Below are 19,353 nucleotides of genomic sequence, written 5' to 3'. Positions count from 1 at the left end.
AATGGCTCTTATGGCTCCTGCACACAGAACGCGGTAACATTTGCCGCGCGGTGGAAGTTCGCGTGACAGCCAATTAATATGCTGCTTTCTGTAGTAATCTTCTAGCTCTTACGGAAAAACAACATATTGATTGGCTGTCGTGCGGATTTCCGCCGTGCGGCAGGCGTTACCGCATCCTGTGTGCAGGAGCCATCAGTATATCTATAAAGAACAGATCTGACAAGAGTCTACTAGTGGCGCGACCGCTCGTGCGTTTGGGAACGTAACAGTGGGGTCGTCCATATTCGTCTTCGCGAACACGTAACTGGATGTTTCTTCGGAAACATGGCTGACCATCGTGTTCTGCTGGTGCAATGAATTTTTGTGTACATTAAGGATAAAAGGCGTCTAAAACCGCGAGAGCGAGCATCGATCTGATACATTATGTCCTCGATTCATTTCGTCGTACATCCCCTCCCAGGGACGGACGACCAGCTCAACGACAGGTATGGAGTCGTCATCCACTATCGGTTTTCCATTAGCGCATTCTTTAGTATGTGTACTTCCATCCGATCTCATCACTTCTTCCCTTCTTCCCGAAGTTTCGCATCGCGCTACGCACATCCGATCGCGTTCCTGTTCCCCGGCTTATCGTGCTTATCTGCATGCATATGCACGACGAGCACGCGTCTTACGCTTGTCCACGTATTCATAAGATGATATCACACTTTCTTCTTTAATGGCAACCTATAAACTCGACGCCAAGTGATCGTTTTATAATGCGTGCATATCGAATACGTTGGCGAGGGCGATGCGTGTGTAACGTCCGATTGTCGCGAACCATAGGATATGCGACGATATGCACAGTAAACATATTGTCACCGTGGATATGTCGGAATCGGGTCGTCATTGATAACTTGTCGTTTTCTTAATGATTCCGATTAATATTATTAGTCAGCCAGATGCGTTTCTAAGAGCTAATCGAGCTGGCCAACAATTGCGCTCAGTGTCTATTCGCAGTAATATTTCATAAAACATTGTAATACCATAGTCATAAAAATATATTTTATATATGTAAGAACATTATTTATATATTTATTTATTTCACAGAGGTACACTCATTTAGTAAACCAAAAATGTTGCTTCATGCATAAACATCTAATCAAATACATTAATGTAATAAATGCACATAAATTATATCACTAAATATAAAAAATTAAACCATATCCCATACACAAAAATAAAAGATATAAAAATGTTAATTGTAGATTATTTATTTATTTACATATTTCAAGTATTATTAATGAATCATATATTAATATTTATAATTTTATTTTATATAAAAACTATTTATAATTTTACTTTATATGAAAACTTTATTAGCAATATTTAACTTTTGTCTCTTAAACATTCTATGAAGAATATCTTAGAATGAGCGAGTTTTATTTTAAATGATAAATTGAAAGAGAGTAAGTAATTTTAAAGATTCAGAAATGAATAAGATATTTCAATTGTATCAAGGTGAAAAACTTCATTTTTTATTTGCTCGAATTCAGTCATAAGATTAATAAGAAAGTGAAGCATCATCAATCTTTGATTAAAAGAAATGATAATACCAATTTTTGTTAACAAAAAAATATAGTTTAAACAAAATATAAATTGGACTTATCCAATCATTTCTAAAAATGTTTTTAGGCTACGAGAAGTAGCAGATAAAATAAACAGATATGGATACGTAACACCACCAGCCTTCAATGGGTTGAAAGTGTCGATAAAACGTGTTGTAGTCGGACCAACGCATATTGCTCTCCTCACAGAGGACAATAGAATTTGCAGAGTTGCATTTACTGTACTATCCGATAGATTGGACTTGAGTAAAAGTGAACCTAACAGAAAGTAAGTAAGGGAGAGAAAAAACGTGACGGTTTAATAGGCCTGTTCTTTGTAGCTGCACTGTTGAATTGATGCAATATATTGAAGTGAGACAAATATACATTTTCTCACTTTAACTTGTTGCACTAATTCAGCAGTGCAGCTACAAAGAATAGGCCTAATATTTCACTCTGGATGGAAAGTATGTTATTGATGTCGTTATTGATGTTGTTGTAGTACGAGTAAAAGCCATGTTGGAAATTCTAATTCCACACCAAATGGGAATGGAAGCAGTAGCAGTGGTAGTAGAGCAGGCATATCGCGTTCGCGAGCACGTATTATGCGTAGTTCGGCGATACGTGGAGGTAGCAGTGGTGGAGGTAGCAGCGGCGGTGGTCGTATAGGACCGCCAGGAGTGATCATGGGAGGAGGGAGCGGCAGCAGTTCGCGTCCTATCGCGTCTGTGCCAGCTCCCTTTGTGCCAGAAGATCTTATATCGCAGGCACAAGTGGTGTTGCAAGGAAAAAGTCGTAATCTAATCATCCGAGAATTACAGGTTTCCGAATACGTTTTGTTTATATTTGTTTATATAGCAATAAGAATGTGGTACGACACAAAGTGATCAGAAGTCCCGTTTTTTCACCCTTTGATCCAGTTTTTTTTAATGCTGTCCGCGACGCCGATTTACTTCGAATTCGACCAAACTCTCGGTATATTCCGGCTCAGAGGATTCTTAAAATGCTTCTGATAAAAAATAATCTCGACAAAATTCACAGCTCTGATAAATATAGTAACTTTGTTTTCTTAATTTTACATAAGGATACTGACAATTTTATCTTAATAATATTTCTATTTACGCTATGCAGGCCTTTGCAGTTGTTGAATTATTTTTCATACGTCTATAAATATTGTTTTATATATATAATATTTATATGTTATAATTTTGTGTATATTAAATTATAACATATAAATATTATATATATAAAACAATATTTTATTTAGAGATGTATGAAAAATAATTCAACAACTACAAAGATCTACTACAGTGGAAATAGAAATATTATTAAGATAAAATTGTTAGTATCCTTATGTAAAATTAAAAAGAAAAACAAAGTTACTATATTTATCAGAGCTGTGAATTTTCTTGAGATCACTTTTATATGTAACATTTTCAGTGATTCTTCTCCCTTTCACATATTTATGAAGTGTTACGAATTTAGAGATGAGAAATCTGATCACTTTAAATGCGATAATGAGGAAATAATAACAATAAGAAGATAACGTGATTCAACGAAATAATTATTATTTTATATTTGCAGCGTACAAATCTAGACGTAAACTTAGCGGTAAACAATCTTTTATCACGAGACGACGAAGAAGGTGATGATGCGGAAGACGCGGCTGATAGTTATGTCCCGGAAGATCTTATATCCCTTTTGGATGGCGGTTTTAGCAACGAACATTCAGTTATAATTGACGCTGATTCTATGTTCTCGGAAGATATGTTTGGTTACACAGGAATGCGGAAGTGAGTTTTGCAATATACATCGTTATAAGTATATGTACTTTTCTCGCTTATATATTCTAAAATGATATCGTTACTGCTTTCAGTCGTGGAAGTTCTTCACGTCGATTAGTAAGCAATGATCGTGAGGGCGAACGTTCATCCGACAGGGATAGAGATCGTGATAGTTTTAGTAGATGGCGAGATCGTCAATATTATGGCCCGCGTCGTTGGTTGGAAACCGCTCTGAAAGATTCGTGGGAGAAGGATTCAGGTATGTTGTGCGACAGCACATAAAAATCGAATGTGCTCAGTTAAGCAAACAGAATTGTAATTCTTCACGTGTTACGTATTCCAGATAATAAGAAGAAAGAGTTAGCTTCACAGAGCCCTTTATGGATATCCGAAGAGCTGGAATGGTGGCACGATCGAAGTAGCGATCCAGTGCCCCGTTTTGTACAAATTTCAGCACTTTATAGCGAACTAATCGCAGTTTCTGTGTCGGGACAGTTGTATCAATGGAAATGGACCGAATCGGAACCATATAAGAATGCAGAGGTACTTACAAACTTTATATCGTCACTATGTCCTCGTTCATGTACATGTCGCGTTTATTACATCTTTCAATTTTTTTTTTTACAGAATCCAAATGTTCACCATCCGAAGACCATTCCTCTAGCATTGACGACGGAAAAGATAATTAATATATCTGCTACGGCGATTCGGTGTTCCGTCAGTACGGAGACTGGCAAGGTAGCGACTTGGCTCGATGAACTTTTAGGACATGTTGCTTCTCGTCTTGAACATCCGGCGCAAGCTTTCACTGAGTTTACTCTGGATAAGATCGTGTCGCTTCATACGTGTGCTCTGTACACTGTCGCAAGACTTGAAAGTGGAACGTTATATTGGTGGTGAGTGACTTCTCTCTCTAAACATTAGTTCGCACGTAAATCTATTTGCGCAGCATAATGGATCGAGATTGTTTATGTGCCATAATGCTTTTTTTCAGGGGTGTTTTACCATTTGCGCAACGTAAAAAACTCTGGGAAAAGTACAAGGCTAAATCACGCAAGCACAGACCATCTACCGTACCGTCGAGTGACATCAGTTACGGAACGCACGTGTGCATGAAAAATAGTCCGGTTTATCAGCCAGGAGCTATTGGTGAGATCTTGCTCAAGATACTATGTATTATTTTGCAAACTGATTGAAATATAGCATTAGACGTGATGATTTCAAATTGCGCAATTTATATTCCAGGATTCACAATAGCTAACGGCGTACCAAAAGTTGGACAATTACTTTCTGCAGCGTGGAACGTGGATGCTACATGTAGATTTAAGATACTACCTGCTGGCACTCTGTTACCTAACACTAACACCGACAAACGCGAGTCCAACGGGAATGGTAGCACGGGAGTTGTGAACAAGGCAAATCACAAGGAAACTGCCGATAGGCTCGATATGCCACCGCCACCGTCACCAGCTTCAAGCACTTGTAGTGATACTGGCAGCATTACAACTAGTCACAGTAAGATATGAGTTATATTCAATAATAAGATGAATAATGAGATTTAATAAAATATGAGTTACATGTTCCTAAGAAAAGCGAAGTTGACTATCGAAATGTTTTATGTGATCAATAATGAAATTACTCACAGAACAATGTGTAATTTTAGAACGGCAGAAACGTATGGCACCTCGGAGTGAAGGAGAATCTGAGAGAAAGGACGAGGAAGATTGGCAATTAAAAGATGTCGTTTTCGTCGAAGACGTCAAGACTGTACCTATCGGTATGACTTTCTGCTTTGTACTTGTTATCTTCTTTGAAATCAATTCATATGTTATTGATGTATTTTATTTTACAATAGGGAAAGTTATCAAAGTTGATGGTTGCTATGTAGCTGTCAAATTCTTCTCAAAAGATTCGAAGGAGAAAGAAAAGGAAATCAAAGAAAAGGATTTTAGTACATCAGATTTTAAAGATCTTACAGCGGAAGAACCAATGAAGCTATTAGCTGACTGTAGACTTTTACGTAAAGATGAGCTACAAGTAATTAAATCATCGTTGAATCCAAGAGCTCCGGATTGTTTCCAAAGAACACCTAGAAGAGTCAACATTGTGGAAGGTTCGAATGATAGTTTATTAACTATATCGACCGATGGACAAGGTAAGGACATGAACAATTATTTTTAAATAAATATAGAAACAAATTCTCACCATAATTAACGAAAACTATGTATTTACAGGCATTCACGCTATATTAAAGAGCGGAAACAAGCTGAGTTATGTTGTCTACAATTTAAGTACAGGGAGATATGTACAGGATTGTTATATTCCGTCTGATATCTCGTCGTTTTTGGGTTTGCAACCTCAAAACATTAATCTCACAAGTGCAGGAGAGGTATGTCGCATCCATCGCATGGATATATATAAGTATTTATAAGTGAAATAGTAGACAAAGTACTTTATACACATGTGAGTCTTGAAAAGAGAAGATTCTATGGACTTTTATATTTCAGAATATCGAATGTTCTATGATCTTACGAGATGGAAATAATACTATTTACCCAATTGCGAAAGATTGCGCCGACGCCATTCGCGATCCGAATTGGTTGGATTTAGTTCCCGTAAATTGCATCGGTGCGGCAACTATTCCAATTCCCATCTGTTCGAACAATTTAAAAAATCAAGTGGCAGTTATTGCATTGGCATTTGACAATCTTGTGCTCTTGCCGCGCATATTGCGGTGCGATTACGAAAGTGTGAAACAAGTGTTCTGTAATTTGGAGCAAGATTTAAGTAAGTACACAGACGTATAATCTCTCACTTGTTGCATTGTGTATGCTGAAGTTTATAAATAAGCACACACATATATATATATATTGAAAGATTGAACACATTTTACAGAGAGTAGCTTGACATATTCGCAAATTCAAATAATACTGAAAGAACGCTGCGATGGCAACCGGAATATACTTCATGCTTGCGTTAATATGTGTTCACCAACTTCTAACAAAGAAACCGAACAAGGTATGTAATGTATATTTGTACTGAGTCTAATAAAATCTTCAAGTAATCATTATATATAACATGACTGCGTAATAATAGTAATAATAGAGTCACTCTTCATTTTGATACTGTGATGAATTAATTTGATTAAAATTTTATTTCATTCACTTTAGTCATTCAATTGCCTGTAGTTATCGAACGTGAATTAGTGTCGAATACAGTAGATGGTGCCTCAGCACCTATCGAAGAACCAATCCCAACGTTAAGTTGGCCACCTGAAGCGTTTGATAATACATCAGGAGAGGAAGACAGTTTGTTAAGCATTGGTGCTGCCAGTATATCTATGATGAACAAATCTGGTGAGTGAAATTAGTTTGTGCACTATGCTAGTTGTAAGGCAAATTTGTGTACGTAACAATATCTGATTTAATGTATCATATTCCTTGTTAAGGTGTCGGAGCTGCATCTAGTAATACGTACATCATAGATTCTGTGGAGAGGCGACACAACGCATTACTCATTTTGAAATATATGTGTGAAAGTATTATCTTAGCACCACATATGAGGGAATTGCTAACGGCAAAGTATGATCACAATTTAGATATCTTTTCTGAAGCGAGAAATAGTCTATATATGTACAAGCGACATTAAATTTATGGAATTAACAATTTCTTTCACGTATATATTTTTTATTTTTTTTTTCTCACACAAATAGGGATGCTCAAGGGCAAACGCCACTTATGCTCGCCGTATCTGTTCGCGCATATCATGCGGCCCTTATTTTATTGGATACCATACAAAGAGTGGGCAGAGACGCGAAAGATACTTCGGCCATGATACTACCATCCGACGCCAGTCCAGATCTATCTCCGCTATTTGTTACTTGTTGCAATGATACATGTAGTTTTACGTGGACCGGAGCCGAACACATTAACCAGGTATTTTATGCGTACTTTACATAAAAGAGAAGCTTGTTCCGTATTTTTACTGATCGAGATACTTCTGTTTTTTAAGGACATATTTGAGTGTAGAACTTGTGGTTTGACGGGCTCATTGTGCTGCTGCACCGAATGTGCTCGTGTATGCCACAGAGGCCACGATTGTAAGCTCAAAAGAACTTCGCCCACAGCATATTGTGACTGTTGGGAGAAATGTAAATGTCGCGCTCTTATTGCCGGGCATCAAACTGCGAGATACGATCTTCTGTGCCGTCTTGTGAACAACACTGATCTTGCTACTAAGATTAATTCACGGTAAACTTTACAAATGGCTCACAATAAACATGTCATATACGATTCTTCCTCAGCTAATGTTATGTCTTATTTTATTTAGGGGTGAAAGTATCTTATTATTCTTAGTGCAAACAGTTGGAAGACAACTGGTTGAGCAACGCCAATTTAGATCAGCACCTAGACAACGATCGACTTCTGCCGGCCGTAAAGCACCGACTTCGGACGGTATGCTCTCTCCAGTAATGCTTGACTGTACGCGCACGTATACCAATTTTTATACCAATATTTTCATAATATAAAGACTACAAGTTGTGTTTTCTCAAGTGTGAATAAAAATAGTATTTACACATCTAATTTTTTTTTTAAATAAATTTTTCATGAAAAATACTGCAAAAAATATATATATTAAAATTATTTTATTTGTATTAAGATGTGAAATACATTGTGACAACAGATTTTCTTTTCGTGTAAGATTGTTTCAAAAAAGATAGCATATATGTATAATACTTTTTTTATTTACTGTATGTGTTTTATATAAAATTATTCTGTAGGTTTAGGTGCAGATTCAGACATGCCAGATCATGATCTGGAGCCCCCTCGATTTAGTCGAAAGGCTTTGGAGAGATTGCTGAATGATTGGCCAGCTGTACAGTGTATGATCATGTCGGGCGTTTCTGAGAACGGTACCGATCAGTTGTTCGGTGACCAAGGCCAATTGTGTCGCCAGAGTGGTACTGCATTACTAGACAAATTCACGCATTCCTTACTTGTTAAATGTAGTGCTGAAGTAAGTAGAACAGCCGAACTATGCAACACGCATATACAGGTTATATCAAACCAGCTAATAAATTTTATATTATTAACAGATGCTTGACACATTGCTTTCCACTCTAATCAGAGAATTGCAAGACGAATCTGTGCCTGGACGACAGGAGGAAGCAAATAATGTGGCTCGTCGATTTGTGAGATCCGTGGCACGTATATTTGTTATCTTCACCATAGAAATGGCACCAAACACGACAAAGAGACGAAGGTGGGCGTTTTTCATATATTTTTTAATATTTATATTTTAACTCAGAGACCAGTTGCGTGTATATATATGTGTGTGTAAACATTAAATCTTTTAAGAAATCAAAACTCCATAACCAATTTAATGTATCAATATGCACAATTACTAATTATCCAATTACATTTTGTAATATCGAAAAAAATGTTTCCTCTTTTTTTTTCAGTGCTAGTCAAGCTTCACAACCTCTAATGAAGTGTCGAAAAGTTTTCCAAGCACTGATCAAACTAGCCGTAGAAGAGTTATGTGAAACAGCGGATTCACTGATAGCACCAGTCAGATTAGGCGTAGCGCGTCCAACCGCACCGTTCACCTTAACAAGTTCTGCTATCGAAGTAATCAATGGTTCAGAAGAATTATTTTCTATAGAACCTCTAATACCTCATAGTGGTATCAGTTCACAGACATTGAATGCAGCGTTGCAAACACAACAGGGAAATAATAATATAACGATCGCAAGAGATGTTTCTACTGTAGACGAAACAGAAGGTGGAGAAGGTATGTAAGAAATCTCTTTTAGCACATGATATAGCGCATGACATCGTGAGTTTTCGATCACATAAAAATCCTATTAATTACGCACAGAAGTACCAATGGATATGGACGGCGATATAAGTGAACACGAGGAATCGGGTGTCTCTGGAAACGTTGCCAATCAACCACTTGGCGAAGTTGACTCGAATGTCGGTGGTGTGGGCGAGGAACAGGCTGGGGATGGCGAATCAGACACAGAATTGGATCTTTTAGCAGAAGCCGAGACCGAGTCAGATTCGGATGACAATCATAGCAACCAAGATGCAGCGTCGGCGCAACGTAGCGTACAAACTGGCGCGACTGCTGGCTCTGACGGTGGAATGGGATCGATATTATTGTTCCCCGAAGATGAGTCAGGAGAATCAAGTCAACAAGAAGATGACGAGAGTGAGGCAGGAGAAACCGATGAGCAGGATAACGAGGAGTTTCAGATCAGTGACGAGCAATTAGAGCGCAGAAGGTAAACTATTTCAAATCTTCTTCAAACGTATACAAACCGAGTCGTATATTTTGGTCTCTTTACTTTCATCATTAATAGACGCGCGATTCACGTGAACAATCATAACGGGAGAATATTTGAGATGTTCAAAATGCGATACGTGTTGTTTCAGTGGATCTTCCGGTCATTTGCATCGAAATAATCTTGCGCCTGTATCTATGCAATGGGCAATACGCAATCGTGAATTGAGTACGCGTACAGCAGGATTACGGGTGTCAGGTGGAAGTAACCTGGTTTTTATCGATCCTACATCTTTAAGACGAACCACGACTACATCGGCCGTCGCAACGGCGCAAGAACCTATAACTATGGGGACCACTGCTAGTTGCCTGGCGCGAGCATTTGGTATTGTTATCCGACAAATCGCCGATCTTTTGGTTATGATGCAAGATTATAAAAATCTAGCACCTACTTTGCCGCGATTGATGGAGATCTCTTTCCAAGACGCTCTAAGCTTACAGGTGTGCAAATTATTCCGCCATTAATATTGTCGACGTCGTATTTATGCATATACACACAGCCGGAAAGTAACAATTATTTCTATTGTACAGACGTACTTAGAAGCGCATCTGAAACCCACTTGGGATTGGTTGCTCACGGTGATGGACGCTACAGAGGCGCAGTTGCGATTTGGGGTATCTCTGACACGCAGTGCGGACCCGACTCATCCAGAACACCCTCTGAATAACGCTCCATCTCTGTCGGGTGGTAACTTTACTGGTCTGTTGAATACAGCCGCGCTCTCATTGACTCTCCAGGGAAACACAGGTCGGAATCCTCGCAGTGGTATCGCTACGAGCTCGAATATCTCCACTCCTCAAGCTTCAACACGACTCACCGTTGGTTTTGCAGGCGTTGGCGAGCCTCCAAGAAGCAGTAGGGAACGTGAAGGTTCGCGTTGTGATTTATTTTATTAGGGGTACTTATAAGTATGACCAAGTATTTCAAAACGAAATATAATACTTGATTACTTATGGGTACCGCGAATATTAGAAAGTTTTTCTTTTAATTTTAACTATATTTTAATACTGGTTATACACTTTATTCTGTCTTTCAAGATATGCTATTTTTATGATTATATTGCCCGATAAGATCTATGCAAGTTTCACGCGCAGCTTCAATCAATGACGAAGATTAACATTGCAACGTGTTTCAGGTGGTGATGCACACTCGGCAAGACGTGAATTTTTATCATATTGTCTGTCTTTAATGCGTGCCCACAACAGTGAACATAGGGACAGTTTACCAGTCCTAGATGTCTCTGCTTTGAGACATGTCGCATACGTATTCGATGCGCTTGTATATTACATGCGTTCTCTCTCAGAGCCGCTTACCTCCAGAGGAGAAGCTCAAAAAGAATCGTCCAACTATTCGGGTTGGAATGATCAGGTCGGTGAAGCTTCTCTACCCTACGTACATGACTGGTTTTTTGCAAATGCAACGTATCACGTAAACGCATCCTCGCTTCAGGATGAAAATGATAATGACGAAGGTGAGGAATATAATTCGCCAGCACCGACTGCCATGGAAACAGATTCTGTGGATTATCCGGATTTACTACAAGTACCCATGTGCGGGTCTGGAAATCATGGCAATACCACGCCAAAGGGGAGAAAGCATCCTTTCCTGCAAAGATCAGATTCTACCTTGTGCCTTGGTTGCCCGCCTCTAGATCCATTCGACACTGTCATGAGCGAAGCATTGCCATTAGCTGATCAGCCACATTTATTACAACCTCACTCGAGACGCGAAGATCTCTTTGGTATACCGAGACAACCGCCTTGTTCTCATACAGGTGGATCTAATCAACACCCTTTAGAAGGTTTACCCACAAGATTAGGTCTTTCCGCGCGTAGCGCTGACAGTCAGAACGTCTTAGCTGCTCCAACATTTAGTCAAATTGTACAAGGACCACTTTCCAACTCTTTAGAATCGAGAAGGAACTCCGTCTCGGCTGGTGATTCGAACTCCGTCAAATATGTGGTAATATTTTTTCTCCATTATATCAAAGTAAATTTATATATTCCTGTACTTACTATGAATTATTGTGCGATATTCGTCGAGTGACATTTTTAAGGAATTAGACTTATCGTATATATCGTTTCAGGACAAATTAAAATCTTGTAGTCATGCTAATGAAGGTCACTCGTCCCTCGTGGCAGAACAAATTGATAGAGCGCCGATCATAGTGTCCACGAATAATCAAGGTGATACAGCGAACACTAAAGGCAAAGATATATGCAAAACAAGCAGAAGCGTCATAGTTAGAGCTGGAGCTGCACCGGTAAGCATCACGATTGCCTTGTACGTGTGTACACCCATAAACATCTGATTTCTACGGTTTCGTGATTCTTTCTCCGTAGGAATCTAGCACCAATAAAGCTGGCGCGCCTGAGATACTCGTAGTCCCGACTGTTGAAACTCAAAACGTGTCCGAGGAAGTAGCTGCGACGAGTCACGAGATATCCGCTCATGAAACTGTAGAGACAAGTCCAGTAGAATCTGCCAGAGCGGTATCATCGATCGGGAATAACATTTCACATAACATTTTATTAGGACGATGGCGATTGTCGTTGGACTTGTTTGGACGCGTTTTCATGGAGGACGTAGGCTTAGAGGCCGGATCCGTAGTGTCCGAATTAGGGGGATTTCCTGTGAAAGAAGCCAAATTTCGTAGAGACATGGAAAAACTTAGAAACTCACAGCAAAAGGATATCACCTTATCTAAGGTATGACAGTACATCGAACATTGTGAGATTGTGAATGTAAATAATTATTTATTATATTTATTTCCTCAACAGGTGGAGCGAGATAGAACGCAGCTGTTGGTGCAGACAATGAAAGAATTGAATACACAATATAACATATACAACAGAAGAGCTACGAACACTCCGCCTTTGGCGGTAAATCGAGTTAAGGTCACCTTTAAGGATGAACCCGGCGAAGGATCCGGTGTAACACGAAGCTTTTACACCGCGATTGCCGAGGTTTGTAAGCGCCAAGTATAAAAGTCAATAGTCGCCGCTGTACAATATTTACGTCAATTATTATCACTTTCAGGCGTTGCTCGCGAACGAGAAGCTTCCGAATCTCGAGGCAGCACAAGTGGGAAATAAATACACGCAATTCAACGTGATGCAAAAGCTCAAAAATAGGGATCGCGATCGTGATCTCAGGCGACAGGTGTGTGAAATGTACCGTGATGTTAAATCGACGACACGTGTTTCATTGCTCTGACATATCGCTGCGATTTTTATTATAGAACACCCGTTCCTCTGGGAAATGTCGCGAGTCGCGTCGAGCCTTGTCCTTCGACGCTCGTTCCTTCCACCCATCGAGTGCGATCGAAGGGAATAACGGCTCGGGATCCGGCAGTTCATCGTCCAATGCTCATCCCATGCCGACGATCAACCATGCTAACAACGACCATTTGTCCGTGCATCAACAACAGCTTGGGGACAGACTGTACCCTAAGGTTTTATACCACACACAAACGCCTGTATAAAATATTTAAGATCGAGAAAATGTTATCTTGAATTCCTTTTATAGAATATCTTCCGTTTTATGCAAATATGATTGTTTGCTCGATATAGGTGCACGCCTTACGCCCAGCAGTGGCTGAGAAAATAACCGGCATGTTACTGGAATTGTCACCGGCTCAATTGCTGATGTTGTTGGCTTCGGAGGACGCTCTCCGACAAAAAGTGGAAGAAGCATTCGAGTTGATTCACAGTCACAACCAGGATTTGACCAGTGAAGCGTTGCTGGACCTCGATGTATTTAGCTTAACCGAAAGGTGCGCGGCGAAGAAGAAAATGGAGAACAGCATTTTAGATGATACAGAGGATAACGCACCACTTTTCTATTCTCCCGGGAAACGTGGCTTTTATACACCAAGACAAGGCAGAGGCAGTTACGAGCGGTTAAATGCCTTCAGGAATGTAGGCAGGTGAGTCTGAAATGTCCGACTCTATCTCGGTTCTTAGATCTCGTCGTGTCTGTGTGATCTCACGAAACGTTTTTGTTACTTTTCAGACTCATAGGATTGTGTCTTTTACAAAATGAGCTGTGCCCGTTATTTTTGAATCGCCATGTAATTAAATATATCTTAGGAAGGCCTATACGTTTCCACGATCTTGCATTTTTCGACTCGGTTATTTACGAAAGCCTGAGACAATTGGTCATCGATGCTGAAACGAAAGACAGCAACAGTTTATTCTCTGCGTTGGATCTTACATTCAGGTTTCGATCTTTCTCTCTTTGTTTCCTTTGAGTTTTTTTAACATATAATCCACATGTACATGACAGACTCGGACCATCAACCGAGCGAATCATTTTGCATTTCAGTATTGATTTGTGTCCCGAAGAAGGAGGTGGCTCAATCGAACTCATACCTAGTGGACGTGATGTGGAAGTAACCGCGAACAATGTATACGATTATGTACGGAAATACGCTGAAGTTCGTATGATCAAGGTGCAGGAGAAAGCCTTGCACGCCATGCGCGAAGGAGTCTTTGATGTACTTCCCGATGGTGCACTCGATGGATTGACATCCGAGGACTTACGATTGCTCTTAAACGGAGTCGGTGACATCAACGTGTCGGTTCTAATATCGTATACGTCATTTAACGATGAATCGGGAGAATCGACGGAGAGATTAGTTAAATTCAAAAGGTGGTTGTGGTCGATCGTTGAGAAAATGTCCCATGTGGAAAGGCAAGACTTGGTAAGAAATCTTCAAATCCTAAACAATCCTAATACTTGTAGCTTGAAACTGTCACGAATTGACGACGCGATCGTCGCTCGAACGTGTCGCACTTAAATCGGATTAATGCACACTGCAGGTGTATTTTTGGACTGGGTCCCCAGCGTTACCGGCGAGCGAAGATGGTTTTCAGCCGATGCCTAGCGTAACTATTCGGCCAGCCGACGACGTGCACCTACCAACCGCGAACACATGTATCTCTCGACTATACGTTCCATTGTACAGCTCTCGTCACGTTTTACGACATAAACTACTTCTCGCTATCAAAACAAAGAACTTCGGATTTGTATGAATTCGTTTTGTGACTGTTTGTGAGTAACAGTTCCAAAAAAGTCACATTATCGATAATTATATAAGACAAAGGTTAAACGCTGTTATTTTTTTTCCTTCCTTTAGGAGAAAATTTATAACATTTATAAATTTATAAGGTATAATTATAAATTATGAATTTTATTGTTCCAAAAAGCGATCTTGATCTTAGTAAGGCTTTATGTTAAAGTGTCATACTTAGTCTTTATAGTAACTGAATAAAATTTTCTCTAAAACCATACAGCGTGTCGTATGCTTTTACTTACCAGATAGTATCTCGCATTCTACACACGTCCACCCAAATGATAATTTAATGATACGTTATAACGAACTTTTCACATCTCTCATTATACCTTCATATAATTTATACATATATATATGTTTCCTCATAAAAAAATATTGCAACCTCACACTAAGAATTTTGACAATTACGATACAATTAAAAATCTTGTTTATTAGGCATTTTTAAAATGTAACATAAGATGTTGACAGGAAATTGCAGGTTTTTTGATGCACACCAATAGTAAGTTTCTTGGATATCGGCTTGATGATTACAATATATATGTATATATATATATTTATATATAACTTTAAAAACCAGGCTATAACACGAATATCAGATTATAAAATATGAGATTTGATATTCAAAAGTGACAAACGTTAGCAAAATTTACCACCAATATCTATTTTGATCAACAGAAGGTCTGGAAAATGAACTGAAATTAAAACGTCGTATGTTATAAGCAATACTGCGAAAATTGTTATAAATATTTACCTTCGTTCGACTTGCCAATTACGCTATATTCGATCAGATTTGTAAGTTAAATTAGCTAAACATTAAAACAACAGGAAAAAGTAATCTAGGAATGTTAAGCTGCCTATTCCGCCGTACTGTTACTTCTTTTTAACATGTTGGGAATCGTGTTTCTAATGTAAAATAATGCCAACTCTGTCACTAACACTGCTTAGTCTTGGCATGCACTCAGTTATATGTCTCAGTTTCTGTCTAGAATTGTAACAATATACATGTCCAAAATGATATTTTACCATTTTGAAAGAAACTTCAAATTTACAGCTTTAAATATATTTCCTAAAAAGTAAACTGAAATAGTAAAAAATAACTCATTATCTTTAATTTACTTAAAAAAAAGTGTCTAATACTAATATATATTTATATATAATAAATCTCATTATTTTTATAAATTTCTAAAAATCGTAAAGTTATATACAATAATTATATTATCCATTATTTGCTTGACAAAGTATCGATAGAAACTTATGTACAATGGATACCTATTGACCACTTCCTGAACTGTTTTGGGGTAATTTTGCTGTCGATTGACTCAATTGAGCCAGAGTTTCTGGAGTTGCGTGTGCTTTTAATATTGAATTTTCTGCTTCCAATTGATTGATACGATCCATTAGTTCTGCTATTTTTTCTTTCAGTACCTCGACTTCTTCTCGTACCGCAAACATTAAATGACTTTTAACCAGATCCTAGAAAAGATTACAGTTTATTCTAGCATTGCCATGCATCGAAGTAACGCGCGATTAAACTGGCTTTATTAAAGTAGCATCTCACCATAGCCTGCTCGATCTTGTTATCAATCGCTACAGCGCTTGTCCCAGACATACTGCAATACAGACTCACTCATCAAATTTATCCATATACAACAAAGGAATAAACAAGAGCAGAATTACAGCAAAAGGTACGAAAAATTTGGAAAGATACCGTAGATATCGTCATCATAATCATCATCATCAGTGTTATCACTAACATCATCATCATAATCACCGTCATCATCATCACCATCATAATCATCATCAATAATACGCGAGTACCCCTCGAGCTACAACGCTCGCCTCTATCCTCTTTATTGTCGCGACACGTTTCTAAATAGCTTGAATGAATGGATGTGTAATCGGTACCTTTCGTTATCTTCGAGGGCACGATGCTCGTCGCTGCCTTGCGTCACTTCAGCCAACGATTCCAACAGAGTCGCGTCGGCGGACTGAGCCGCGGTGGCGTTGGCGACGATAGCCGCGATGGACTCTTGCTCCGGGTCGGACTGGTGGAACGCGATGCCGGGCTGCTGCAGGCCGCCGCCAGCAACAACGTTCTGGCAGCCCGCGGCAGCCTGCACCTGTGTGATCTGCACCGGCGCGGTGCTGCTGGACGTCTGCATTTGCGTCGAGGCGGGCATCACCTGTTGCGACTGTACCTGCGGCCCCGCGCCGCCGGCATGGATCGTCGACGAGGTCTGCTGCGGCGCTGCCTGAGGAGGAGGCACCTTATGAATACTCTGCATGCCCTGGATCCCTGGTATGGCAGTTAGTGGCTCGGAGATTTGGCTGATCTGCTTCTGTGGCTGCTGCTGCTGTTGCTGTTGCTGGCAGGCGGCGTCAGTCTGATGTTGCGTGACGAGAATATTCGGCGCTTGGGAGCTCGGCGGCTGACCGCTCGGCTGCACCGTCGCCTGGCAGACGTTCTGCACCGGCATGGACTGACTCTGCGCGGCCGCCACCGTCACGTACGTCTCCTCCTTGGCGTGCGCGATCCCCTGCTGTTGCTGCGTGACGTTGCTGCCGCTGGTCTGCGCGATGATCGGGATCGAGCCCTGAGGCATGCTCTGCGGCTGGCCCAGGCTGTTGGGATGGCTAGGCTGCAGGCTGGCGGGCAGCGTAGAACCCTGGGGAGGCCCCTGAGGCGGCTGTGGCTGCTGTTGCGGCGGCTGTTGCTGCTGCTGCTGAGCTGCGATCGGCTGCGTCTGCGACTGAAAGTACTGCGGGATCTGCGCGGTTGGTTGCACCTTGGCTTGCTGACCAGGCGGAACCTGCGCGGGATTGTGCTGTACATTCGGGGGCATCGAGTTACTGACCGCGTAGCTGGCGTTCGCCACCGACGCGGCGTTGCTCGCCACGCTGATGGACGTGTGCACTGTGTCCGGGTGAGAGGCGGTCACTTGTCCATTGCTGTCGATACTGATGGTCTTGCTGTCGTCGGACACTACCACGGGCTGCTTGCTCGCGGCCTCCGGCACGACGATCCCGCTGTCGGTCACCCCGTAAGATATGCACACCTCGTTCGGATCGGACACCTTCGGCGTACCGATCGCCGTTGGCTGATTCACGGACGTGTGGTCCAGGTAGTCCATGCAGGTCCACCGGCCCCGCTTGAACGGTTCCGTGCTCTCGATCTTCACGACCTTGAAGCGCTCGTTCCTGCCGTGGGAATGCACCTCGCGTAGATCCGCGTCCTGCTTCACATTGCCAGACAGCAAGTTGATGATGTTGTTGTCGGTGACGGAGGTGATGTCCAGGGTGCCGATGTTGCTGTCGTTGACGGAATTGCAACTGACGTTGCCGCCGTGCTCGGACGGCACGATCGCCAGGCCGTACTGCGAACTGGTGGGGATCACCGGCGCGGTGCTGAGCGCGGCGTTGCTCGTGTTGAAGAATACGTCCTCCTTGGAGAACGTGTCCTCGGAGTAACTCGGCGTCTCGATGTCGAGGTCGGTGATGCGCGAGTGCTCCACGGAATTGTCCTCCGTGTGCGACTCGTCCAGATCATCGTTCGAGTCCTCGCCGGCGTCATTGCTCATGCGGCAGCCAACGGTGACGCTGGTGATCTGAAACGACGAGGTCTTCTTCCGATTGCACTGGCCGCTGCCACCACCGCCGCCGGCTGTCACGTTGCTCGGCGCGATCAGGCTAACCGGCTGGTGCAACTTGTCTACCTCGCCCAGGCGGATCGTCTCCGTGGTCGTACGATGCACGGGGTTCGAGATCTTCCTACCACCATCCGACAGCTTGTGCGACTTTCTGTGCACATTATCTGCCATTATTATAGGAACTTAACATCTGAGAGACACGATCGTGGCAGCCGTCCTCTCGCATGTTAAAACCGACATCGTTGCTCCCGCTGTTGCTGCCGCAGTTGTCGTTGCTGTCGCCGTTGCTGCTGCTGCTGTTGAACACGTTGTCGGGCTGCTCGTCGTCGCACTCTCTTTGTGCTCTCTCTCGCGTTCTACCGTTCGCGCGCGCGTGCGATCCCACGCGCTGATCGCCCTCCCCTTGCTTTTGCCTCTCCGCTCCCACGTTCTCTCAATACTGCCGCCGCCGCCGTTGATGGTGATCGACCGAACGCGCTTTCACTTGTGCCGAGAACGCGGAATTGATACGGCTCAAAGGCATATTCCGGAGAGAGCTCTGTTGGAGATGTGTTGACAGTTCACCATTACATTAATTTCACGGGGAAGGAGTGCGTTCGCTCGAGCACCGTCCGTTCGCGCACGAAACTAGCCTCGATCTCTCTCTCTCGCTCTCTTTTTATGTCTGTATCTCTTTCTCTCTTTATCTTTCTCTCTTGACGCGTTGTCCTGCTCTGCTCACGCGCCTTGCTACGTCGTTATGTCTGATTCTTCCTTCGTTCGGGATAATCACGCCTCGTTTAATGTCATTCGTTTACATTACTATGTAGAGACGCGAGGCCCATTATCCATATCCTTATGCTCTGTATATATAGTGAGCAGTTTAAAAATGGCTGCCGACTCATTCGCTCAATCGCCACGGATTGTTTCT

At 41.6% G+C, this 19,353-nt stretch overlaps 2 protein-coding genes across 17 annotated transcripts; one reads left to right on the top strand and one right to left on the bottom strand.

Moving 5' to 3' along the window:
- Positions 1–217: 217 nt before the first annotated feature.
- On the top strand, positions 218–15,013 carry LOC116847624 (E3 ubiquitin-protein ligase UBR5). Of its 11 annotated transcripts, none has more exons than XM_032822787.1 (36): positions 219–485; positions 1,675–1,875; positions 2,089–2,407; positions 3,171–3,379; positions 3,463–3,629; positions 3,714–3,913; positions 3,998–4,266; positions 4,365–4,519; positions 4,616–4,885; positions 5,034–5,147; positions 5,226–5,525; positions 5,605–5,759; positions 5,878–6,157; positions 6,266–6,388; positions 6,541–6,726; positions 6,819–6,951; positions 7,083–7,305; positions 7,382–7,620; positions 7,700–7,851; positions 8,151–8,386; positions 8,466–8,632; positions 8,832–9,163; positions 9,251–9,659; positions 9,811–10,159; positions 10,250–10,589; positions 10,855–11,087; positions 11,169–11,681; positions 11,806–11,982; positions 12,062–12,427; positions 12,500–12,685; positions 12,759–12,881; positions 12,961–13,197; positions 13,292–13,647; positions 13,734–13,940; positions 14,007–14,424; positions 14,543–15,013. In XM_032822787.1, the coding sequence occupies exons 1-36, from the start codon at positions 424–426 to the stop codon at positions 14,753–14,755; spliced, it is 8,619 nt and encodes a 2,872-aa protein (XP_032678678.1). In that variant the 5' UTR covers positions 219–423; the 3' UTR covers positions 14,756–15,013. The 11 variants fall into 11 exon arrangements, with proteins under 11 accessions (XP_032678681.1, XP_032678672.1, XP_032678671.1 ...); XM_032822788.1 differs by having other exon boundaries at positions 12,961–13,173; positions 14,046–14,424; positions 14,543–14,755; XM_032822791.1 differs by having other exon boundaries at positions 424–485; positions 6,559–6,726; positions 7,700–7,824; ... (1 more) ...; positions 14,046–14,424; positions 14,543–14,755.
- Positions 15,014–15,200: 187 nt separating this feature from the next.
- Positions 15,201–19,332, bottom strand: LOC116847628 (protein bunched, class 2/F/G isoform-like). 6 transcript variants are annotated; one of them, XR_004378800.1, is made up of 5 exons: positions 16,702–19,332; positions 16,355–16,406; positions 16,066–16,269; positions 15,548–15,874; positions 15,201–15,488 (listed from the first exon to the last, which is right to left on the bottom strand). XR_004378800.1 is itself a non-coding variant. In XM_032822795.1 (4 exons), exons 1-3 carry the CDS (start codon positions 18,612–18,614, stop codon positions 16,066–16,068), a joined length of 2,169 nt encoding a protein of 722 aa, XP_032678686.1. In that variant the 5' UTR covers positions 18,615–19,332; the 3' UTR covers positions 15,201–15,874. The 6 variants fall into 6 exon arrangements, 4 of the variants coding, with proteins under 4 accessions (XP_032678686.1, XP_032678687.1, XP_032678688.1 ...); XR_004378799.1 differs by having other exon boundaries at positions 15,201–15,476; XM_032822795.1 differs by having other exon boundaries at positions 15,201–15,874.
- Positions 19,333–19,353: the final 21 nt, after the last annotated feature.

The sequence above is a fragment of the Odontomachus brunneus genome, unplaced genomic scaffold, assembly GCF_010583005.1.
Source record: "Odontomachus brunneus isolate Ranch 3 - 2012 unplaced genomic scaffold, Obru_v1 Obru_scaffold_082, whole genome shotgun sequence".
Classification (NCBI taxonomy): domain Eukaryota; kingdom Metazoa; phylum Arthropoda; class Insecta; order Hymenoptera; family Formicidae; genus Odontomachus; species Odontomachus brunneus.
Note: the sequence above shows the minus strand (reverse complement) of the source record. Positions and strands in the feature narration are given on the sequence as shown.